Source organism: Bombina bombina, chromosome 6, assembly GCF_027579735.1.
Source record: "Bombina bombina isolate aBomBom1 chromosome 6, aBomBom1.pri, whole genome shotgun sequence".
In the NCBI taxonomy this organism is placed as follows: domain Eukaryota; kingdom Metazoa; phylum Chordata; class Amphibia; order Anura; family Bombinatoridae; genus Bombina; species Bombina bombina.
The window spans coordinates 704,210,826-704,236,587 of NC_069504.1; the positions used below are offsets into that span (position 1 = coordinate 704,210,826).

At 42.6% G+C, this 25,762-nt stretch overlaps 1 protein-coding gene across 1 annotated transcript in view; it reads left to right on the forward strand.

The window, feature by feature from the left end:
* Nucleotides 1-13,969: 13,969 nt before the first annotated feature.
* Nucleotides 13,970-25,762, forward strand: part of MAST1 (microtubule associated serine/threonine kinase 1) — a 124,150-nt gene continuing 112,357 nt past the window's right edge. The window contains exons 1-7 of the mRNA XM_053719395.1: nucleotides 13,970-14,497; nucleotides 16,053-16,144; nucleotides 17,199-17,274; nucleotides 17,836-17,917; nucleotides 18,057-18,217; nucleotides 23,998-24,073; nucleotides 25,396-25,605. Of these exons, the coding sequence (XP_053575370.1) occupies nucleotides 14,430-14,497; nucleotides 16,053-16,144; nucleotides 17,199-17,274; nucleotides 17,836-17,917; nucleotides 18,057-18,217; nucleotides 23,998-24,073; nucleotides 25,396-25,605 (765 nt within the window). The 5' untranslated portion in view covers nucleotides 13,970-14,429. The remainder of the gene's footprint in view (nucleotides 14,498-16,052; nucleotides 16,145-17,198; nucleotides 17,275-17,835; nucleotides 17,918-18,056; nucleotides 18,218-23,997; nucleotides 24,074-25,395; nucleotides 25,606-25,762) is intronic.

Here is a 25,762-nt window from a genome sequence, read left to right on the forward strand (position 1 = left end):
CAGACACAAGTACATGTATACAGATCTACAGACACATGTGCACTGCAATCACATTCATAAATATACAAATACATGTACACAAGTACATAGATCTGCAAATGCACTTGTATGTAGTTACATGCATGGAGACACATGTGCATAACTACTTATGATCACATGTCCTTTGTTTACTCCTCAAATAGTGGTAAAAAAGCTACTAAATAGATTAGCAAACAAAATGATACCGCACAACCATGCTGTCTCATAGGTTCCTAAAGACTGAATGGCTTCTCTAGTGTCACTATGCTTTTTTATGGTGGAAGTTCAATGAATAATGGAAGGATACATGCACTTTAGTGAATGTGCTACACAGAATAACATAAGAATTGGTGAGACTGGAGAGGCCTTACAGGTTAAAAGAATCTAGAGTAATTATTGTCCTTCATACTTTAACCACAAGACACTCCTCTACGTTCACTAAAATCAAAAAGGCCTCTCGAGTTCCTATGTTATTCTATGTAGCCTATTAAAGTTCTCTTTTTATTCTTTAGTGGATGAATTTCATATAAAAACACAATTATTGTTGAGACTGGAACGTTTTTTTTTTTTTTATTAGACAGTTATTTTGCTCAAGATTTACAATACAGTTTCCCCATAAGAACTGATATCAGTACATAAGGGGGGATGCTGTATCTAGTAGTTAGGACACTTTTAATTAAATCATTCTAAATTGGAACAAAATCAGAATTGTATGTACCAGGCATGTATCACCATGGAAGCAATAGAGAGGAACCATTTGATATTCTGGTCATATCTAGGAAGGATTTCAGCAGATCCAGTACAATATGAAAGAATTTAGGGCACATGCCACAGTATTATAATTGTAGGCTAATGTTTGTTTACACTTTATTTGTTATTTTTGTATTATAATTAATGTCTGAAAGAGATCAACAGAAACATATTGACAGATAATTTCACCCTATTCCTCATCATAAATTGATATCTTGCTCTCAAGCTGTGACATCAAATTAATTCTCATCCAACTAGAGAATAGATAGAGGAAATTAGCACCTTAACCTGTCCCATCCTGCCCTGCTCTGCTTCTAGCTCATCCTATTATTTGCTGGATTCTACTATTAAAGGGACAGCAATTTATATAATGTATACAGTAGAGCACCATTTAAACAACATGTTTTGGAAGATAAAAGGTTTTGTTACAAATATTTTATTTTAGAACTTTAAATAGGTGCAGGACTATATACAACCGAACCCTTAAAGGGACATGAAACTCAAAATTAAACCTTCACGATTAAGACAGACCATACAATTTCCAATGACTTTCCAATTTACTTTTATTATCAAAGTTGCTTTTTTCCCAGTGGCATGCTAAATAAAAGTAAAAAATTAGTGCAGCCGGATTAGTGTGCATATTACAAGTTGAAAGTAAAAAGTTAGCGCTTGAGCGAAAGACTTGGGCGTGCTAACTTCCAGACTTTGGATATTGTGACCGCACTAACTTTGTCTCCCCATTGGTTTCTATGGTGCACACTGAAAAAAGCCTTTTCTATTTATTGCTCTCAAGCTAACCTGAAACTGTGCTAAATATACTGCTCTAAGGTACCTTAGGAATATGTTACATTCCAATGTTCTTCAGTAGAAGAAAATTTTCTTTTTCTTTTTGAATCTATATTGCTTTGAATTTTTTGTTGTAAAATATATATCTATACTCATAGGCGGCCCTAGTGTTAGGCTAAAAAGGCGACTGCCTAAGGCCTCGCTTATGATAGGGACTCGCAGAGTGACATAGAAAAAAGTGCTTTTTTTGCTCCTCAATATTATTTTTTGTTATCATAGTGGCCCTGCCGACCAACTTTCTCCTTGTATAGCTGAATATTCTTACCTTTACAGCCTCTTACACAATTGCAATTTCCCAGGCTGTAAAACGCAGGACCCTCACATCCCTTCTGCCTGCCCCTGTGCATAATCAGTAGGCACAGACAACAATAAACATGTAAAAGGGACAGGGGGACAGCACTTTCAGGCCTAGATTTGGAGTTCGGCGGTAAAAGGGCTGTTAACGCTCCGCAGGCTTTTTTCTGGCCGCACCATAAATTTAACTCTGGTATCGAGAGTTAAAACAAATGCTGCGTTAGGCTCCAAAAAAGGAGCGTAGAGCATTTTTACCGCAAATGCAACTCTCGATACCAGAGTTGCTTACGGACGCGGCCGGCCTCAAAAACGTGCTCGTGCACGATTCTCCCATAGGAAACAATGGGACTGTTTGAGCTGAAAAAAAACCTAACACCTGCAAAAAAGCAGCGTTCAGCTCCTAACGCAGCCCCATTGTTTCCTATGGGGAAACACTTCCTACGTCTGCACCTAACACTCTAACATGTACCCCGAGTCTAAACACCCCTACCCTTACACTTATTAACCCCTAATCTGCCGCCCCCGCTATCGCTGACCCCTGCATTACACTTTTAACCCCTAATCTGCCGCTCCGTAAAACGCCGCCACCTACGTTATCCCTATGTACCCCTAATCTGCTGCCCTAACATCGCCGACCCCTATGTTATATTTATTAACCCCTAATCTGCCCCCCACAACGTCGCCGACACCTACCTACACTTATTAACCCCTAATCTGCCGAGCGGACCTGAGCGCTACTATAATAAAGTTATTAACCCCTAATCCGCCTCACTAACCCTATCATAAATAGTATTAACCCCTAATCTGCCCTCCCTAACATCGCCGACACCTACCTTCAATTATTAACCCCTAAACTTCCGATCGGAGCTCACCGCTATTCTAATAAATGGATTAACCCCTAAAGCTAAGTCTAACCCTAACACTAACACCCCCCTAAGTTAAATATAATTTTTATCTAACGAAATAAATTAACTCTTATTAAATAACTTATTCCTATTTAAAGCTAAATACTTACCTGTAAAATAAATCCTAATATAGCTACAATATAAATTATAATTATATTATAGCTATTTTAGGATTAATATTTATTTTACAGGCAACTTTGTAATTATTTTAACCAGGTACAATAGCTATTAAATAGTTAAGAACTATTTAATAGTTACCTAGTTAAAATAATAACAAATTTACCTGTAAAATAAATCCTAACCTAAGTTATAATTAAACCTAACACTAGACTATCAATAAAATAATTAAATAAACTACCTACAATTACCTACAATTAACCTAACACTACACTATCAATAAATTAATTAAACACAATTCCTACAAATAAATACAATTAAATAAACTAGCTAAAGTACAAAAAATAAAAAAGAACTAAGTTACAGAAAATAAAAAAATATTTACAAACATAAGAAAAATATTACAACAATTTTAAACTAATTACACCTACTCTAAGCCCCCTAATAAAATAACAAAGCCCCCCAAAATAAAAAATTCCCTACCCTATTCTAAATTAAAAAAGTTACAAGCTCTTTTACCTTACCAGCCCTGAACAGGGCCCTTTGCGGGGCATGCCCCAAGAATTTCAGCTCTTTTGCCTGTAAAAAAAAACATACAATACCCCCCCCAACATTACAACCCACCACCCACATACCCCTAATCTAACCCAAACCCCCCTTAAATAAACCTAACACTAATCCCCTGAAGATCTTCCTACCTTGTCTTCACCATCCAGGTATCACCGATCCGTCCTGGCTCCAAGATCTTCATCCAACCCAAGCGGGGGTTGGCGATCCATAATCCAGTGCTCCAAAGTCTTCCTCCTATCCGGCAAGAAGAGGACATCCGGACCGGCAAACATCTTCTCCAAGCGGCATCTTCGATCTTCTTCCATCCGGTGCGGAGCGAGTCCATCTTGAAGCAGGCGACGCGGATCCATCCTCTTCTTCCGATGTCTCCCGACTAATGACGGTTCCTTTAAGGGACGTCATCCAAGATGGCGTCCCTCGAATTCCGATTGGCTGATAGGATTCTATCAGCCAATCGGAATTAAGGTATGAATTTTCTGATTGGCTGATGGAATCAGCCAATCAGAATCAAGTTCAATCCGATTGGCTGATCCAATCAGCCAATCAGATTGAGCTCGCATTCTATTGGCTGTTCCGATCAGCCAATAGAATGCGAGCTCAATCTGATTGGCTGATGGGATCGGCCAATCGGATTGAACTTGATTCTGATTGGCTGATTCCATCAGCCAATCAGAAAATTCATACCTTAATTCCGATTGGCTGATAGAATCCTATCAGCCAATCGGAATTCGAGGGACGCCATCTTGGATGACGTCCCTTAAAGGAACCGTCATTAGTCGGGAGACATCGGAAGAAGAGGATGGATCCGCGTCGCCTGCTTCAAGATGGACCCGCTCCGCACCGGATGGAAGAAGATCGAAGATGCCGCTTGGAGAAGATGTTTGCCGGTCCGGATGTCCTCTTCTTGCCGGATAGGAGGAAGACTTTGGAGCACCGGATTATGGATCGCCAACCCCCGCTTGGGTTGGATGAAGATCTTGGAGCCAGGACGGATCGGTGATACCTGGATGGTGAAGACAAGGTAGGAAGATCTTCAGGGGATTAGTGTTAGGTTTATTTAAGGGGGGTTTGGGTTAGATTAGGGGTATGTGGGTGGTGGGTTGTAATGTTGGGGGGGGGTATTGTATGTTTTTTTTTACAGGCAAAAGAGCTGAAATTCTTGGGGCATGCCCCGCAAAGGGCCCTGTTCAGGGATGGTAAGGTAAAAGAGCTTGTAACTTTTTTAATTTAGAATAGGGTAGGGAATTTTTTATTTTGGGGGGCTTTGTTATTTTATTAGGGGGCTTAGAGTAGGTGTAATTAGTTTAAAATTGTTGTAATATTTTTCTTATGTTTGTAAATATTTTTTTATTTTCTGTAACTTAGTTCTTTTTTATTTTTTGTACTTTAGCTAGTTTATTTAATTGTATTTATTTGTAGGAATTGTGTTTAATTAATTTATTGATAGTGTAGTGTTAGGTTAATTGTAGGTAATTGTAGGTAGTTTATTTAATTATTTTATTGATAGTGTAGTGTTAGGTTTAATTATAACTTAGGTTAGGATTTATTTTACAGGTAAATTTGTTATTATTTTAACTAGGTAACTATTAAATAGTTCTTAACTATTTAATAGCTATTGTACCTGGTTAAAATAATTACCAAGTTGCCTGTAAAATAAATATTAATCCTAAAATAGCTATAATATAATTATAATTTATATTGTAGCTATATTAGGATTTATTTTACAGGTAAGTATTTAGCTTTAAATAGGAATAAGTTATTTAATAAGAGTTAATTTATTTCGTTAGATAAAAATTATATTTAACTTAGGGGGGTGTTAGTGTTAGGGTTAGACTTAGCTTTAGGGGTTAATCCATTTATTAGAATAGCGGTGAGCTCCGGTCGTCAGATTAGGGGTTAATAATTGAAGGTAGGTGTCGGCGATGTTAGGGAGGGCAGATTAGGGGTTAATACTATTTATGATAGGGTTAGTGAGGCGGATTAGGGGTTAATAACTTTATTATAGTAGCGCTCAGGTCCGCTCGGCAGATTAGGGGTTAATAAGTGTAGGTAGGTGTCGGCGACGTTGAGGGGGGCAGATTAGGGGTTAATAAATATAATATAGGGGTCGGCGGTGTTAGGGCAGCAGATTAGGGGTACATAAGGATAACGTAGGTGGCGGCGCTTTGCGGTCGGAAGATTAGGGGTTAATTATTGTAAGTAGCTGGCGGCGACGTTGTGGGGGGCAGGTTAGGGGTGAATAAATATAATACAGGGGTCGGCGGGGTTAGGGGCAGCAGATTAGGGGTACATAAATATAACGTAGGTGGCGGTCGGCAGATTAGGGGTTAAAAATTTTAATCGAGTGGCGGCGATGTGGGGGGACCTCGGTTTAGGGGTACATAGGTAGTTTATGGGTGTTAGTGTACTTTAGGGTACAGTAGTTAAGAGCTTTATAAACCGGCGTTAGCCAGAAAGCTCTTAACTCCTGCTATTTTCAGGCGGCTGGAATCTTGTCGTTAGAGCTCTAACGCTCACTTCAGAAACGACTCTAAATACCAGCGTTAGAAAGATCCCATTGAAAATATAGGCTACGCAAATGGCGTAGGGGGATCTGCGGTATGGAAAAGTCGCGGCTGTAAAGTGAGCGTTAGACCCTTTAATCACTGACTCCAAATACCAGCGGGCGGCCAAAACCAGCGTTAGGAGCCTCTAACGCTGGTTTTGACGGCTACCGCCGAACTCCAAATCTAGGCCTCAGTGTTTTAACCATTTTGCAACCAGGTAATAAGCTGCTATTAATATTTCTTATACTCTCTCCTCTGTCCCTCCTCTCACACTCTCATTTTTTCCTCTTCTTTCTTTACTCTCTCACTCCCCCTCTTTTCTCTTTCCCTATTTTCCCCCACTGCATTCTGTCCTCTAGACTAAACTCTGTCTTCCCTTGTTGTCCTCTCTCTCTTCACAGTGCAGGGACATACCAAGCGATAGTGTAGTGCTATTTAGCTCTCCCGCTCGAGTGTAAACTTTGCTAGATGGAGGCTTTTTGCACACATCGGGTAGCGCACGTATTATGAGTTGAAAGCGAAACCCGACACGCACTTACCAATTTTCGCAACCAAGTTAACTTCTTCTTTTCATAGAAATCAATGCAGAGTACAGAAGAAGAAAAAAACTAACACCTATCGCTCGCATGCACACTAACCAGGCAGGAGTTAATATTAGTTCACATTCCAGTGTTTTAATGTAAATACATATTTCTATATATACCTATACCTACCTATATATCTATTCTTATAGATATATATGTATAGATATCTATTTTACACTAACAGTATCAGATATAAATATAGAAATATATATTTAATAATAAAAAGTAAATTGTCTTTCTTTGTGAAGAACATAGGAATGTAAAATATGTGTAACGCACATCGGCGCCATGATTTAGGTCTAACGAGGTCTGGTTAGCGCACATGAAGAATTGCTAACTTTAATGTGCATTCTTGAAATATTAAATATAAAATATAAAAAAATATTAATAAAAATTATTAAAACTTATTATACATACTGCAAAATAATCCAAATAATCCATAGAATATATCTATATTTTTTACAATATGTATAATTTTTAATATTTATATAGATAGATAGATATTGTATATACAGACATAAATAGTGAAAACCAAGTAAAATGCTTGATGCATAGCGCAAAACAACACTGTGTATCAAAAGCTAGCTGCACAGGTCCTGCACTATACAGAATTAATAATGTTATCAAGTGTATCCAATACTAGCCCTAAATCAGCTAAACATGGTATCTATGAGGTCTCAGGGGCCTAGTAGAGAAAAAGTAGTATAATTACTACGGTATTTCAGCGCTATAGGGTGTTGTGGATACAATAGTCTATATTTTGTTTAGTATTGGTGCCAGAAGCCCACGTATAAATGCCCACTGCTGGTTAGATTCCACTTACTAGAAGTTACCTCAATCAATATGCTGCATCTGTGAGGTAGAGACCTCCGGTGTGGTGATGGTGGGGAATCTGTCGGGAGTGCACCTTCCCAGTCTCTTGGAGTATGGTAAAGGAGGATGATGTCAGGAAATCGATATCTCGTGGCGTCACAGGATACTTGAGAGAACACCATGCAAAGGAAAAAAAGAGCAAAATAGTGTAGAATTGCTTTTAATAAAAACAATATAAGAAACGGTACTATTCACTCACATTTAAAAACCTCAAAAAAGTATCAGTCCAAGGTTAGGTGAAGGAATCTCAGTCCCAAAGTATTAATTTGTATGAGAAAAGGATATAAAGTACAAAAGGTACATACACAGGGGCCGAACTATCAAGAGCCTTCAGGCTCGCCGGAAACAGCAGTTATGAAGCCGCGCTCTAAAGACTGCTGCTCCATAACTGGTCCGCCTGCTCTGAGGCTGCGGTCTGTAATCCGCCAGATCCTATATGATCGGGCTGATTGACACCCCCTGCTAGCGGCCGATTGGCCGCGAATCTGCAGGGGGCGGCATTGCACAAGCAGTTCACAAGAACTGCTTGTGCAATGATAAATGCAGACAGCATATGCTGTTGGCAGTTATCGATGTGCGACGGACATGATACACTACATCGTATCATGTCCGCTCGCACTTTCATAAATCGGTCCCAAAGAGTTCAATGTCGCAGTACAGCTTCAGACAAGCTAAGTAATTCCCTTAGCTTGTCTAGGGCTCTACGACGATTTTGAACTCTTTGTATGTACCTTGTGCTTTATATGCTTTTCTTATACAAATGAATACTTTGGGACTGAGATACCTTCCCTTACCTTGGACTGATAAGTAGAGAGAAGAACTGACAGGACACCAGAACAAAACTTTCATGATATTGATGCCAATTTTAATGCTGTAAAAATACCTCATACTTTTTTGAGGTTTGTATATGTGATTGAATAGTACCGTTTGTTATATATTGTTTTATTAAAAGCAATACTACACTTTTTTGGTCTGTCATCCTTTGCATGGTGTTCGCTCAACTATCCTGCGACGCCACAAGATATAGCTGCCCAGACGTCTGACAGTGGGCATTTATATGTGGGCTTCTGACACCAATACTAAACAAAATATTAAGACTATTGTGTCCATAACACCCTATAGCGCTGAAATACCCTTGTTCAATATAGATATATATAGACATACATATTTTAAAATAAAAATAATATTTTCTTCTAAGTGAACAACCTAGGAATTTAAAATATTTATATAAAAATACATTAAAACATATTAAAATAAATAACCATGATGTATGTTTGAAGGTATTTGACTGGGAAGGGCTCAAAAGTGTATATATACACTTCAGGTCTCAAGAAGCTTACACTTTACTTCAGGGGGCTGAATTATCAAGCTCCGAATGGAGCTTGATGCCCCTGTTTCTGCGCAAGCCTTCAGGATCGCTGGAAATAGCAGCTATGAAGCAGCGGTCTAAAGACTGCTGCTCCATAACTTGTTCATCTGCTCTGAGGCTGCGGACATCAATCCGCCCGATCCTATACGATCGGGCTGATTGACACCCCCTGCTAGTGGCAGGGGGCGGCATTGCACAAGCAGTTCACAAGAACTGCTTGTGCAATGATAAATGCCGACAGAAGATGCTGTTGGCATTTATCGATGTGCGGCGGACATGATGCGCTACATTGTATCATGTCTGCTCGCACTTTCATAAATCGGCCCCCAGGTCTCAAGAAACTCACGCCTAGATTACGAGTTTTGCGTTAGAGGCTTTGCGGTGCTAGCGAACAGTTTATGCTCACCGCTCACTTGCAGACAACGCTGGTATTACGGGTTTTTACAAACCCGGCGTTAGCCGAAAAAAAGTGAGTGTAGAGCAAAATTTAGCTCCACATCTCACCTCAATACCAGCGCTGCTTACGTTAACGGTGAGCTGCTAAAACGTGCTCGTGCACGATTTCCCCATAGGAATCAATGGGGGAGAGCCGGCTGAAAAAAACCTAACACCTGCAAAAAAGCAGCGTAAAGCTCCTAACGCAGCCCCATTGATTCCTATGGGGAAATAAATGTTATGTCTACACCTTACACCCTAACATGCACCCCGAGTCTAAACACCCCTAATCTTACACATATTAACCCCTAATCTGCCGCCCCCGACATCGCCGACACCTGCATTATATTATTAACCCCTAATCTGCCGCTCCGGACACCGCCGCCACGTACATTATACTTATGAACCCCTAATCTGCTGCCCCCAACATCGCCGACACCTACATTATATTTATTAACCCCTACTCTGCCGCCCCCCAATGTCGCTGCCACCTACCTACATTTATTAACCCCTAATCTGCCGCCCCCAACGTCGTCGCCACTATAATAAAGTTATTAACCCCTAAACCTAAGTCTAACCCTAACACCCCCTAACTTAAATATAATTAAAATAAATCTAAATAAAATTACTACAATTAACTAAATAATTCCTATTTAAAACTAAATACTTACCTGTAAAATAAACCCTAAGCTAGCTACAAAATAATTAATAGTTACCTATAAAAATAAACCATAAGCTAGCTAACTAACAGTTACATTGTATCTATCTTAGGCTTTATTTTTATTTTACAGGCAAGTTTAGTAACTAGGTAGAATAGTTACTAAATAGTTATTAACTATTTAATAACTACCTAGTTAAAATAAAGACAAATTTACCTGTAAAATAAACCTAACCTAAGTTACAATTACACCTAACACTACACTATAATTAAATTAATTACCTAAATTAAATACAATTAATTACAATTAAATAAAATTATCTAAAGTACGAACCCCCCCCCACTAAATTACAGAAAATAATAAAGAAATTACAAGATTTTTAAACTAATTACACCTACTCTACACTTAATTAAAACTAGCCCTTAAAAGGGCCTTTTGCGGGGCATTGCCCCAAAGTAATCAGCTCTTTTACCTGTAAAAAAAAATTACAATCCCCCCCAACATTAAAACCCACCACCCACACAACCAACCCTACTCTAAAACCCACCCAATCCCCCATTAAAAAAACCTAACACTATCCCCTTGAAGATCACCCTACCGGGAGACGTCTTCACCCAAACGGGCAGAAGTGGTCCTCCAGACGGACAGAAGTCTTCATCCAACCGGGCAGAAGTGGTCCTCCAGACGGGCAGAAGTCTTCATCCAGACGGCATCTTCTATCTTCATCCATCCGGCGCGGAGCGGGTCCATCTTCAAGACATCCGATGCGGAGCATCCTCTTCATCCGACGGCCGACGACTGAATGAAGGTTCTTTTAAATTATGTCATCCAAGATGGCGTCCCTTCAATTCCGATTGGCTGATGCAATCAGCCAATAGGATTGAACTGGCATTCTATTGTCTGATTGGAACAGCCAATAGAATGCCAGCTCAATCCTATTGGCTGATCCAATCAGCCAATAGGATTGAAGTTCAATCCTATTGGCTGATTGCATCAGCCAATAGGATTTTTTCTACCTTAATTCCGATTGGCTGATAGAATTCTATCAGCCAATCGGAATTCAAGGGACGCCATCTTGGATGACGTGATTTAAAGGAACCTTCATTCAGTCGTCGGCCGTCGGATGAAGAGGATGCTCCACGTCGGATGTCTTGAAGATGGACCCGCTCTGCGCCGGATGGATGAAGATAGAAGATGCCGTCTGGATGAAGACTTCTGCCCGTTTGGAGGACCACTTCTGCCCGGTTGGATGAAGACTTCTGCCCGTCTGGAGGTCAACTTCTGCCCAGTTGGGTGAAGACGTCTCCCGGTAGGGTGATCTTCAAGGGGTTAGTGTTAGGTTTTTTTAAGGAGGGATTGGAGGGGTTTTAGAGTAGGGTTGGTTGTGTGGGTGGTGGGTTTTAATGTTGGGGGGAATTGTATTTTTTTTACAGGTAAAAGAGCTGATTACTTTGGGGCAATGCCCCGCAAAAGGCCCTTTTAAGGGCTATTTGTAATTTAGTGTAGGGCAGGGCTTTTTTTTTATTTTGGGGGGCTTTTTTATTTTGTTAGGGGGATTAGAGTAGGTGTAATTAGTTTAAAAATCTTGTAATTTCTTTATTATTTTCTGTAATTTAGTGTTTATTTTTTTTCGTATTTTAGATAATTTTATTTAATTGTAATTAATTGTATTTAATTTAGGTAATTAATTTAATTATAGTGTAGTGTTAGGTGTAATTGTAACTTAGGTTAGGTTTTATTTTACAGGTAAATTTGTATTTATTTTAACTAGGTAGTTATTAAATAGTTAATAACTATTTAATAACTATTGTACCTAGTTAAAATAAATACAAAGTTGCCTGTAAAATAAAAATAAACCCTAAGCTAGCTACAATGTAACTGTTAGTTATATTGTAGCTAGCTTATGGTTTATTTTATAGGTAAGTATTTAGTTTTAAATAGGAATTATTTAGTTAATTGTAGTAATTTTATTTAGATTTATTTAAATTATATTTAAGTTAGGGGGTGTTAGTGTTAGGGTTAGACTTAGGTTTAGGGGTTAATACATTTAATATAGTGGCGGTGACGTTGGGGGCGGCAGATTAGGGGTTAATAAATGTAGATAGGTGGCGGCGATGTTAGGGACGGCAGATTAGGGGTTAATAATATTTAACTAATGTTTGCGAGGCGGGAGTGCTGCGGTTTAGGGGTTAATATGTTTATTATAGTGGCGGCGATGTCCGGTTCGGCAGATTAGGGGTTAAAATATTTATATTAGTGTTTGCGATGTGGGGGGGGGCTCGGTTTAGGGGTTAATAGGTAGTTTATGGGTGTTAGTGTACTTTTTAGCACTTTAGTTAAGAGTTTTATGCTACGGCGTTGTAGTGTAAAACTCCTAACTACTGACTTTCAAATGCGGTACCAGGCTTGACAGGAGAGGGTCTGCCGCTCACTTTTGGTCAGACTCGTAATTCCGGCGCTATGCAAGTCGCATTTAAAATATAGGATACGCAATTGACGTAAGTGGATTTGCGGTATTTCCGAGTCTGGCCAAAAAAGTGAGTGGTACATCTGTAACTTCAAGACTCGTAATACCAGCGGGCGTTAAAAAGCAGCGTTAGGACCTCTTAATGCTGCTTTTTAACCCTAACGCACAACTCGTAATCTAGGCCTCAGTTTCACCTTTTGCTCAAGCACAACCTTTAACTTTCAACTTGTAAAATCATCGCTATTTATCTTAGCCACGATATCTATTGAAAGTATAGGTTGCGCTAGAGTGATGTTAGACGCTCTAACCCTTCTCTGGTTTATTGGATTTACCATGGACTTGTAATCTGGCCCTCTCTTGGTATCCTTTGTTGAAGAAGCAGCAATGCACTACTGCTAGCTAGTTGAACACATCAGGTAGACCAATAACGAGAAGAAAATATGTACAGCCACCAATCGCAAGCTTGGTCCCAGTAGTGATTTTCTGCTCCTGAGCCTACCTAGGTATGATTTTCAACAAATAATATCAAGAAAACAAAGAAAATTGGATAATAGAAGTAAATTGAAAAGTTGTTTAAAATTGAACCATGGAAGAAAATGGTGGGTCCTTTAAGCCTATGAATAAATAAGGAAACCCCAGCAGTCATGGGTTCACTTTGTTTATAGGCTTCTATCCCCTCATATACATCAATAAACTAATACATAATCATAAATATATGGAGACACATACACAAAATATTTAAACATACATGCTATTAAATTTGTACTGGAGCACTTATTAATATGCAGGGATACATAGATACTGTAATAAACATTTGAAAATAGAAACTCAAACACATGCATTTTTGCCTACATACAGTATGTATCTGTGTGTATGTCTGTCTCTCTATCTATCTACACACACACATATAAACATTTACACACACACACATACATATACACACATATGCATGCACTGATGCATAGATACACACACATACAGCTGCAGATCCAAACATGCACACATAGATATTCAGACACACACACAAAGAGGGCTGAAACGTTAGACATAACCATGATGTAATAAGAATGTGTGTTACTGGATACAGAAGGTTGAGTTTTCATTTAAATAGTATGTAAACACACACACTGATACAGCAACAAGCCCACATATATAATTACACACACACACACACATATGTAAACACACATACAGCTCAGTCAGATCCAAACACACACACTTGCATGAACACACAAATATGCAGATACTCACATAATTGCACACACACACAAACATATATATACACACTATACATATATTTAAACACACAAATAAAACTGCAGACACACATATATAATCACACACACACAGCTGCAGATGCACATACACACATGGCTGCAGACACACGCGCACACACACACACCTCTATCGTTCTGTCTGCTTGCCCCTCCTGTCTGCAGATCTCTTCTCTACTCTCATCTCTCGCACTCAGTTCAGCTTTCTCTGGTCCTTCTCTCTTATCCTTCCCCTCCTCTCTCAGCCACTTTTGCTCTCCTTTCTTTCAGATCCTCTGCCTATTAGCTCATTTTTGTTCTCTAATTGTCCCTTTCACCTTTTCTGATTCTGCCTTTGTCGTCTGGCTGGCCCTTCCTGCGTCTCACTCCTGTCACATTCTGCAGATCTCATTCTTCACCGGCTCTCGCTTCTCTAAAGATTTCCATCTCACCTTCTTTCTTGTCTACTTCTATTTTATTCTGTCTCATTTTTCTCCCACACCTTTTTATATTGATATTTTCGATATATTTCCACCTTACAATTCTTCCCCCCCCCTGTTCTTTTGTCTTTTCTCATTTCAGTACACTTATCCTACACCACTCTCTCTTGTCATCTGCAACCTCTCTCTTCCCTTCCTATCTCTCCCTCTTTCACATCTTGACTTTGCTATCCTGGTAATGATATCCCAGTCAGGCTCAGACCCGCACTGCTATTACAGCCTCTAGCTCTTCCTTAGGTCCCTATGTCTAATCCCCGATCCTCCTCCTCCCCCCACATCCCTGAGGTCACCATGTTCAGACGCAGCAAGAGGTAATTGATCTACCTTGGGGACGGCTCGGGAGATGGGAGGTTAACATAGTGGGTTAAATAAAAATGGCTGCCCTGTGCATTACTCAACAACACTATACTGAGCTCATCAAGCAATTACAACACTATATAACATTACCAGAACACAAACTGGTGATGTCATATTATTGTGCCATGTCACATACTGTACATCAAATGGTATCACTTTGAAAATATTTCATTATATAATTAAAACTGTATTGTCATGCATTAGAATGCCTGTTACAGCTTCACCTATTTTTGTATGTACTTTTTATCCATTTATAATATCTGATTTATAAATGTAATATATGCATGTTTTTCATGTGTCTTCATATATGTTTTTGTGTTTACTTATATTAATTATTTGTTCTGAAGTAGGGAGTTGCTGTATCCCATGCAACGTTAAATACATTTTGAGAAAAGCACCTGATGGTGTGGATTGTTTTTATCTATGATGTTTATATTCTTTAGTCCTGTACCTAGGTGGCTGAGACTATTTGGGATGTTGGTAATATATACAGTATATATATATATATATATATATATATATATATATAGATAGATAGATAGATAGATAGATAGATAGATAGATAGATAGATTTCCAAAGATGCACACTCTTAAAACATTTGGCGATTTTAGACCTCTGTGCACGACTGTAGCAAATCCAATTAAAAAAATTTACAGCACTCACTGGAATTAATGATATAATAATTTTAACATGACATTTGGCAGGTTAACACCCCTTTTTCAGATGTCTGAGTAAGGGGAGTTAACCCAAAAAGTGTCATTAAAAGGATCTTATTGTTTAAATACAGTGATTGCTGTCATTTTTAGAAATAGATAGACACATACATATAAAGTATAGTGTATAATATAGTATAGTATGAAAAGTATTGTGAGATAAGCTTAAACCCAGCTATTAAGAGAGATACCTATACAATACAGAGAAAAGCACAACCATTGGGAGAAAGAAAAATTGCCTAGAAAAAGCTTACACTTTGATAGACAGATATAGGCGCAATACAAGGAGAGAGATTAGCTGTATTGGAAGAATCCTCTACAGTGCAGAATGTTACCAAAGAATTATTGACATGCATGGGCATTTTTCTGTAGTGGTTCCCCTTTATGTAAGTCATAATACACAGGGTTTGTATTCTTTGTCAGTTAAGGAATCACTGGGTAAGAGAAATTCTACCCTTTAAAATGTGATCTCTAATGAACATAGGGCACAAATAAAAGACCTTTGTGAATAGAATGTATATTGTATTGTATCTCTCTGTGTATATAAATATCTGTCTGTGTGACAGCGCATTCTGTCTTCAGACACAGGGGATTAAGTCCCTGGAGGTGTCAGGCTTACACTTTCTGTATTTGCCAGCTGAGCTGTCTAGTTCTACAGGGTTCTGTCTCTGTACAGATTCTCTCTGAGCTGTTCAGTGCAGATGCTCATGGTGTTAAGCGGCGAATCTCCTTTTTATAGCAATGTCTGTATTTCTTAGGGAAATATACATACATTTTTATAATTGTCTGTCTTAGTTGCAGAAGCAGCAACCGGAAGAGTCTAATTCTTACAAGCAGCAGCTCTCCTACACTTCCACGTCCACATTCACCTCTTCCGGGGCATATAGGTATGTGACAATGGGACATGAAATCTGTCTGTTTCAAAGCAAAACGTGACAACATAGACATGACAAAGCTATGAGATATGGAGACTGACCGTCTCACTGCAAGGGGACATAGTGGCAATGACAAGGAGCTATGGTACTGAGCCTGCTAGTCCCACGACTAGGTGACTTTGTGACACAGACAGGAGGGAGCAATAGGAGCTGTCCCTCCCACTGTAGGGTGTCACTGGCACAGACTATAGGAAACAGTCAGTGGTTTATTTATTTTCTGTGCTGCCCTGGCTCTGGAAAATCTGTTGCCTCCAAACTTTCCATCCTCATATTTTCAATATGAATGGGGGGGAGGGATGCATGGAGGGATCATGCACACCCATTAGACAACCAGAGGTCATTAATATGTAATAAAATTAATGCAACAGTTTTTTTTAAGAACAGTGTGTCGCCACAATAAAAGGGGTAGTAAGCGGGTGTTCCCTATATTTAAAGGGACACTCAAGTCAAAATTAAACTTTCACGAATCAAATAGAGCATGCAATTGTAAACACCTTTCCAGTACAAAATGTGCACTGTCTTTTTATATTTACACTTTTTGAGTCACTAACTGCTATTGAGCATGTGCAAGAATTCACAGAATATACGTATATTCATTTGTGATTGGCTGATGGCTGTCACATGATGCAGTGGGAGTGAAAATAAACATAACTTTAAAATTTGCCAGAAAAAAATAAATAAAATGAATGCAGCATTTGGTGAGCATAGGAATGGGAATGTAACATAATACAGATCTACCCCCAATTCTGCTGCCATAGGCACAGGCCTAGTTGGCCTAGGCATACAAGCATTCTTTGTATGCGTTATGGGAATGGAGACTCTCCCTCTGAAATGTACTTCTGTGACATATATAGGAGGGAGGGAGCTATGGGACATCAAGTCTGTACCTCTCACTGCACACTGACACTGACACTGTGAAACTATAGGACTTGCCGTTTCTCATTGCCTCTACAGATGGACATTGCGACAGAGATATGGGTAACACAATGCTTTGTCCTCTCTTTAGGTGGCAGCCCCATGGACAGCCCACGGAATTTTTCTCCCAGTGCTGCTGCCCACTTTTCCTTTGCATCCTCTCGCAGGTACATAGCATATTATTGTTCTTTATTCATAAGAGCTGAAGGATTTTCTGCTCTATAACAGCTACAATACATCTGTGAAAATCTTAAAGGAACATGAAACCCAACATTTTTTTCATGCTTCAGACAGAGCATAAGATTTTAAAATGTTAATAAAGTTTCCAATTTACTTCTATTATCAAATTTGCTTCATCCTCTTGGTATCCTTTGTTAAAGCATCAGGAATGCACTACTAGAAGCTAGCTGAACACATTGGGTGAGTCAATGGCAAGAGGCATACAGTATATGTGCATTCATCTAACAGTAGCTAGCTCCTAGTAGGGCATTGCTGCTCCTGAGCCTTTCTAGGTATGCTTTTTAACAAAGGATATCAATAGAACAAAGCACATACACACACATATATAATCATCATGATGATGTCATACTAGATAGTAAGACTAAAAAACTTCACTCAGGATTAAAGGCAGAAAAAGTATTAATTCCTTTCTAGTCTGCTGCATATTATTAATAGTCTGGGACTGGTAAACTAGTAGAAATCTCCAGCTGGTGTTTTCCCACTTTCAGTAGGACAGATGGCCGCCGCTGGTCTTTGGCCTCCCTTCCTTCATCTGGATATGGAACAAATACCCCAAGTTCTACTGTTTCTGTGAGTAACTTGTCCTGGCATGAGTGAGAATGTCAGGAGTGGGAGGTGAGGAAGGGGGATGTTTTACTGTTTAATGATCTAAACATATTTACCATCACTATACTTTACTTTCCATATCTGTCCTGTAATTTTTCTGCAGTCCTCTTCATCTTCTCAAGAACGCCTGCACCAGCTTCCCTTCCAGCCCACACTAGATGAGCTGCACTTCCTCTCCAAACACTTTGGCAGTACGGAGAGCATCCCTGATGATGATGGAGGTCGCAGGTCACCGGCAGTCAGACCCAGATCCCGCAGCTTGAGGTCAGGTATCTCAGATGCTCTCTATAATTGAAGAGAAATGTAATGATCCACTCACACTGCCAAAGCTACATGCAAGATATTAATGAAGCCCTCAGTTTGTTCGTACTGCACATACAGGTGAGGGGCTCCATCAATCTGTCAGTGTCACACACACAGGAGAGGGGGCTCCTCAGTCTGTCAGTGTCACACACACAGGAGAGGGGGCTCCTCAGTCTGTTAGTGTCACACACACAGGAGAGGGGGCTCCTCAGTCTGTTAGTGTCACACACACAGGAGAGGGGGCTCCTCAGTCTGTTAGTGTCGCACACACAGGAGAGGTGGTTCCTCAGTCTGTTAGTGTCACACACACAGGAGAGGGGGCTCCTCAGTCTGTTAGTGTCACACACACAGGAAACGGGGCTCCTCAGTCTGTTAGTGTCACACACACAGGAGAGGGGGCTCCTCAGTCTGTTAGTGTCACACACACAGGAGAGGGGGCTCCTCAGTCTGTCAGTGTCACACACACAGGAGAGGGGGCTCCTCAGTCTGTTAGTGTCACACACACAGGAGAGGGGGCTCCTCAGTCTGTTAGTGTCACACACACAGGAAAGGGGGCTCCTCAGTCTGTTAGTGTCACACACACAGGAGAGGGGGCTCCTCAGTCTGTTAGTGTCACACACACAGGAGAGGGGGCTCCTCAGTCTGTTAGTGTCACACACACAGGAGAGGGGGCTCCTCAGTCTGTTAGTGTCACACACAAAGGAGAGGGGGCTCCTCAGTCTGTTAGTGTCGCACACACAGGAGAGGTGGTTCCTCAGTCTGTTAGTGTCACACACACAGGAGAGGGGGCTCCTCAGTCTGTTAGTGTCACACACACACAGGAGAGGGGGCTCCTCAGTCTGTTAGTGTCACACACACACAGGAGAGGGGGCTCCTCAGTCTGTTAGTGTCACACACACAGGAGAGGTGGTTCCTCAGTCTGTTAGCGTCACACACACAGGAGAGGGGGCTCCTCAGTCTGTCAGTGTCACACACACAGGAGAGGTGGTTCCTCAGTCTGTCAGTGTCACACTCACAGGAAAGGGGCTCCTCAGTCTGTTAGTGTCACACACACAGGAGAGGGGGCTCCTCAGTAGGTTAGTGTCACACACACAGGAGAGGGGGCTCCTCAGTCTGTTAGTGTCACACACACAGGAGAGGGGGCTCCTCAGTCTGTTAGTGTCACACACACAGGAGAGGGGGCTCCTCAGTCTGTTAGTGTCACACACACAGGAGAGGGGGCTCCTCAGTAGGTTAGTGTCACACACACAGGAGAGGGGGCTCCTCAGTCTGTTAGTGTCACACACACAGGAGAGGGGGCTCCTCAGTCTGTTAGTGTCACACACACAGGAGAGGGGGCTCCTCAGTCTGTTAGTGTCACACACACACAGGAGAGGTGGTTCCTCAGTCTGTTAGTGTCACACACACAGGAGAGGGGGCTCCTCAGTCTGTTAGTGTCAAACATACACCGTAGAGGCGGTTCCTCAGTCTGTCAGTGTCACACACACACAGGAGAGGCGGTTCCTCAGTCTGTCAGTGTCACACTCACAGGAAAGGGGGCTCCTCAGTCTGTTAGTGTCACACACACAGGAGAGGGGGCTCCTCAGTCTGTTAGTGTCACACACACAGGAGAGGGGGCTCCTCAGTCTGTTAGTGTCACACACACAGGAGAGGGGGCTCCTCAGTCTGTTAGTGTCACACACACAGGAAAGGGGGCTCCTCAGTCTGTTAGTGTCACACACACAGGAAATGGGGCTCCTCAGTCTGTTAGTGTCGCACACACAGGAGAGGGGGCTCCTCAGTCTGTTAGTGTCATACACACAGGAGAGGTGGTTCCTCAGTCTGTTAGTGTCACACACACAGGAGAGGGGGCTCCTCAGTCTGTTAGTGTCACACACACACAGGAGAGGCGGTTCCTCAGTCTGTCAGTGTCACACACACACAGGAGAGGTGGTTCCTCAGTCTGTCAGTGTCACACACACAGGAAAGGGGGCTCCTCAGTCTGTTAGTGTCACACACACAGAAGAGGGGGCTCCTCAGTCTGTTAGTGTCAAACACACACAGGAGAGGTGGTTCCTCAGTCTGTTAGTGTCACACACACAGGAGAGGGGGCTCCTCAGTCTGTTAGTGTCACACACACACAGGAGAGGCGGTTCCTCAGTCTGTTAGTGTCACACACACAGGAGAGGCGGTTCCTCAGTCTGTTAGTGTTACACACACAAGATAGGGTGCTCCTCAGTCTGTTAGTGTCACACACACAGGAGAGGGGGCTCCTCAGTCTGTTAGTGTCACACACACAGGAAAGGGGACTCCTCAGTCTGTTAGTGTCACACACACAGGAGAGGGGGCTCCTCAGTCTGTTAGTGTCACACACACAGGAAAGGGGGCTCCTCAGTCTGTTAGTGTCACACACACAGGAGAGGGGGCTCCTCAGTCTGTTAGTGTCACACACACAGGAAAGGGGGCTCCTCAGTCTGTTAGTGTCACACACACAGGAGAAGGGGCTCCTCAGTCTGTTAGTGTCACACACACAGGGGAGGGGGCTTCTCAGTCTGTTAGTGTCACACACACAGGAGAGGGGGCTCCTCAGTCTGTTAGTGTCACACACACAGGAGAGGGAGCTCCTCAGTCTGTTAGTGTTACACATGCAGGAGGGGGTCTCCTTTAACCTGTCATGTTCACACACACACAGGAGAGGGAGCTCCTCATTTTGTTATTGTCACACACACAATAGTGGAGGCTCCTCTGTCTGTCAGTGTCACACACACAGGAGAAGGGGTTCCTCAGTCTGTTAGTGTCACACACACAGGAGAGGGGGCTCCTCAGTCTGTTAGTGTCACACACACAGGAGAGGGGGCTCCTCAGTCTGTTAGTGTCACACACACAGGAAAGGGGGATCCTCAGTCTGTTAGTGTCACACACACAGGAAACGGGGCTCCTCAGTCTGTTAGTGTCACACACACAGGAGAGGGGGCTCCTCAGTCTGTTAGTGTCATACACACAGGAGAGGTGGTTCCTCAGTCTGTTAGTGTCACACACACAGGAGAGGGGGCTCCTCAGTCTGTTAGTGTCACACACACACACAGGAGAGGCCGTTCCTCATTCTGTCAGTGTCACACACACACAGGAGAGGTGGTTCCTCAGTCTGTCAGTGTCACACACACAGGAAAGGGGGCTCCTCAGTCTGTTAGTGTCACACACACAGGAGATGGGGCTCCTCAGTCTGTTAGTGTCAAACACACATAGGAGAGGTGGTTCCTCAGTCTGTTAGTGTCACACACACAGGAGAGGGGGCTCCACAGTCTGTTAGTGTCACACACACAGGAGAGGGGGCTCCTCAGTCTGTTAGTGTCACACACACAGGAGAGGCGGTTCCTCAGTCTGTTAGTGTTACACACACAGGATAGGGTGCTCCTCAGTCTGTTAGTGTCACACACACAGGAGAGGGGGCTCCTCAGTCTGTTAGTGTCACACACGCAGGAAAGGGGGCTCCTCAGTCTGTTAGTGTCACACACACAGGAGAGGGGGCTCCTCAGTCTGTTAGTGTCACACACACAGGAAAGGGGGCTCCTCAGTCTGTTAGTGTCACACACACAGGAGAAGGGGCTCCTCAGTCTGTTAGTGTCACACACACAGGAGAGGGGCTCCTCAGTCTGTTAGTGTCACACACACAGGAGAAGGGGCTCCTCAGTCTGTTAGTGTCACACACACAGGAGAGGGGGCTCCTCAGTCTGTTAGTGTCACACACACAGGAGAGGGGGCTCCTCAGTCTGTTAGTGTCACACACACAGGAGAGGGAGCTCCTCAGTCTGTTAGTGTTGCACATGCAGGAGGGGGTCTCCTTTAACCTGTCATGTTCACACACACACAGGAGAGGGAGCTCCTCAGTTTGTTATTGTCACACACACAATAGTGGAGGCTCCTCTGTCTGTCAGTGTCACACACACAGGAGAAGGGGTTCCTCAGTCTGTTAGTGTCACACACACAGGAGAGGGAGCTCCTCAGTTTGTTAGTGTCACACACACAGGATAGGGGGTTCCTCAGTCTGTTAGTGTCACACACACAGGAGAGAGGGTTCCTCAGGCTGTTAGTGTCACACACACAGGATAGGGGATTCCTCAGTCTGTTAGTGTCACACACACAGTAGAGAGGGTTCCTCAGGCTGTTAGTGTCACACACACAGTAGAGAGGGTTCCTCAGGCTGTTAGTGTCACACACACAGGAGTGTGAGCTTCAGATTCTGTTAGTGTCACACACATAGGAGAGGGAGCTCCTCAGTTTGTTAGTGTCACACACACAGGATAGGGGGTTCCTCAGTCTGTTAGTGTCACACACACAGGAGAGAGGGTTCCTCAGGCTGTTAGTGTCACACACACAGGATAGGGGGTTCCTCAGTCTGTTAGTGTCACACACACAGTAGAATGGGTTCCTCAGTCTGTTAGTGTCACACACACAGTAGAGAGGGTTCCTCAGTCTGTTAGTGTCACACACATAGGAGAGGGAGCTCCTCAGTCTGTTAGTGTCACACACATAGGAGAGGGAGCTCCTCAGTCAGTCTGTTAGTGTCACACACACAGGAGAGGGAGCTCCTCAGTCTGCCAGTGTCACACACACACAGGAGAGGCGGTTCCTCAGTCTGTCAGTGTCACACACACAGGAAAGGGGGCTCCTCAGTCTGTTAGTGTCACACACGCAGGAGAGGGATCTCCTCAGTCTGTTAGTGTCACACACACAGGAGAGGGGCTCCTCAGTCTGTTAGTGTCACACACACAGGAGAGGGGGCTCCTCAGTCTGTTAGTGTCACACACACAGTAGAGAGGGTTCCTCAGTCTGTTAGTGTCACACACACAGGAGAGGGGGCTCCTCAGTCTGTTAGTGTCACACACACAGGAAAGGGGGCTCCTCAGTCTGTTAGTGTCACACACACAGGAGAGGGGGCTCCTCAGTCTGTTAGTGTCGCACACACAGGAGAGGTGGTTCCTCAGTCTGTTAGTGTCACACACACAGGAGAGGGGGCTCCTCAGACTGTTAGTGTCACACACACACAGGAGGGGAGGCTCCTCAGTTTGTCAGTATCACTTACATGATAGGGGGTTCCTCAGTCTGTTAGTGTCACACACACAGGAAAGGGGGCTCCTCAGTCTGTTAGTGTCACACACACAGGAGAGGGATCTCCTCAGTCTGTTAGTGTCACACACACAGGAGAGGGGCTCCTCAGTCTGTTAGTGTCACACACACAGGAGAGGGGGCTCCTCAGTCTGTTAGTGTCACACACACAGTAGAGAGGGTTCCTCAGTCTGTTAGTGTCACACACACAGTAGAGAGAGTTCCTCAGACTGTTAGTGTCTCACACACACACAGGAAAGGAGGCTCCTCAGTTTGTCAGTGTCACACACAGGAGAGGGGGTTCCTCAGTCTGTTAGGGTCACACACACAGGAGAGGGGTTCCTCAGACTGTTAGTGTCACACACACAGGAGAGGGGTTCCTCAGACTGTTAGTGTTACACACACAGGAGTGTGAGCGTCCGAGTCTGTTAGTGTCACACACACAGGAGAGGAGGCTCCTCAGTCTGTTAGTTTCACACACACGCAGGAGGGTTCTCCTGTAGTCTGTCAGTGTCACACACAAAAGAGGGGGGCTTCCTCAACTGAACAGCACGCACACAACTTAGGGGACAGAATTTATTTCTCTAGCTTTTGATATGTCATTAGACCACAGTCATATACAATTATGTTGGACTCAAACACTTTTCTTTCCACAGTCCTGGCCGATCTCCTTCCTCCCATGACAATGAAATTGTGATGATGAATCATGTATACAAAGAGCGGTTTCCCAAGGTAAAAAATGTCCTTAAGGTCACAAATAAATATGGCATGTGATACTGGGTTACAGCTGAAATTAGTTGCTATAATTTAATAATTTAATAATTTAATAATGTAAATGTTAATAAGGTGTTTGGGAGCTTGGTAACTGTAATAAAATGCATTAAGGCACTCAGATGCAGGGTTACTGCAATAAGATGTTACAGGGCAATAAGGCACTCAGGAGCTGGGTTACTGCAATAAGATGTTACAGGGCAATAAGGCACTCAGGAGCTGGGTTACTGCAATAAGATGTTACAGGACAATAACACACTCCAGAGCTGGGTTACTGCAACAAGATGTTACAGAGCAATAAGGCACTCAGGAGCTGGGTTACTACAATAAGATGTTACAGGGACAATAACGCACTCCGGAGCTGGGTTACTGCAATAAGAAGTTACAGGGCAATAAGGCACTCAGGAGCTGGGTTACTACAATAAGATGTTACAGGGACAATAACGCACTCCGGAGCTGGGTTACTGCAATAAGATGTTACAGGGCAATAAGGCACTCAGGAGCTGGGTTACTGCAATAAGATGTTACAGGGCAATAACGCACTCCGGAGCTGGGTTACTATAATAAGATGTTACAGGGACAATAACGCACTCCGGAGCTGGGTTACTGCAATAAGATGTTACAGGGCAATAAGGCACTCAGATGCTGGGTTACTGCAATAAGATGTTACAAGGGCAATAAGGCACTCAGGAGCTGGGTTACTACAATAAGATGTTACAGGGACAATAACGCACTCCGGAGCTGGGTTACTGCAATAAGATGTTACAGGGCAATAAGGCACTCAGGAGCTGGGTTACTGCAATAAGATGTTACAGGGCAATAACGCACTCCGGAGCTGGGTTACTACAATAAGATGTTACAGGGACAATAACGCACTCCGGAGCTGGGTTACTGCAATAAGATGTTACAGGGCAATAAGGCACTCAGGAGCTGGGTTACTGCAATAAGATGTTACACGGCAATAACGCACTCCGTAGCTGGGTTACTGCAATAAGATGTTACAGGGCAATAAGGCACTCAGGAGCTGGGTTACTGCAATAAGATGTTACAGGGCAATAACGCACTCAGGAGCTGGGTTACTACAATAAGATGTTACAGAGGCAATAACGCACTCCGGAGCTGGGTTACTGCAATAAGATGTTACAGGGCAATAAGGCACTCAGGAGCTGGGTTACTACAATAAGATGTTACAGGGCAATAACGCACTCCGGAGCTGGGTTACTACAATATTGTATACTAGGGAAATATCCATTGTAAAAGATTCTTCTGCTTTTCTGTTTTAGGCCACAGCACAGATGGAGGACAGACTTCGCATGTTTATCTCAAACTTCTCTCCTGAGAACGTGTTGCCATTGGCTGACGGAGTCCTGAACTTCATTCACCATCAAATTGTGGAACTAGCGAGAGACTGTCTAAGCCGGAGCACCGAGGGGCTAATCACAAGCGCTTATTTCTACCAGCTCCAAGATAACCTGGAGAAACTTCTGCTGGATGTGAGAGCAAAACTTAGTGAGAAACATTGTGACAGGGTGAAAAATATAGAAAATTAGACAGTTATAGACAAAGGGGCATATTTATTAAGCTCTGTATGGAGCGTGATGCTCCTTATTTCCGGCGAGCCTTCAGGTTCGCTGGAAACAGAAGTTATGA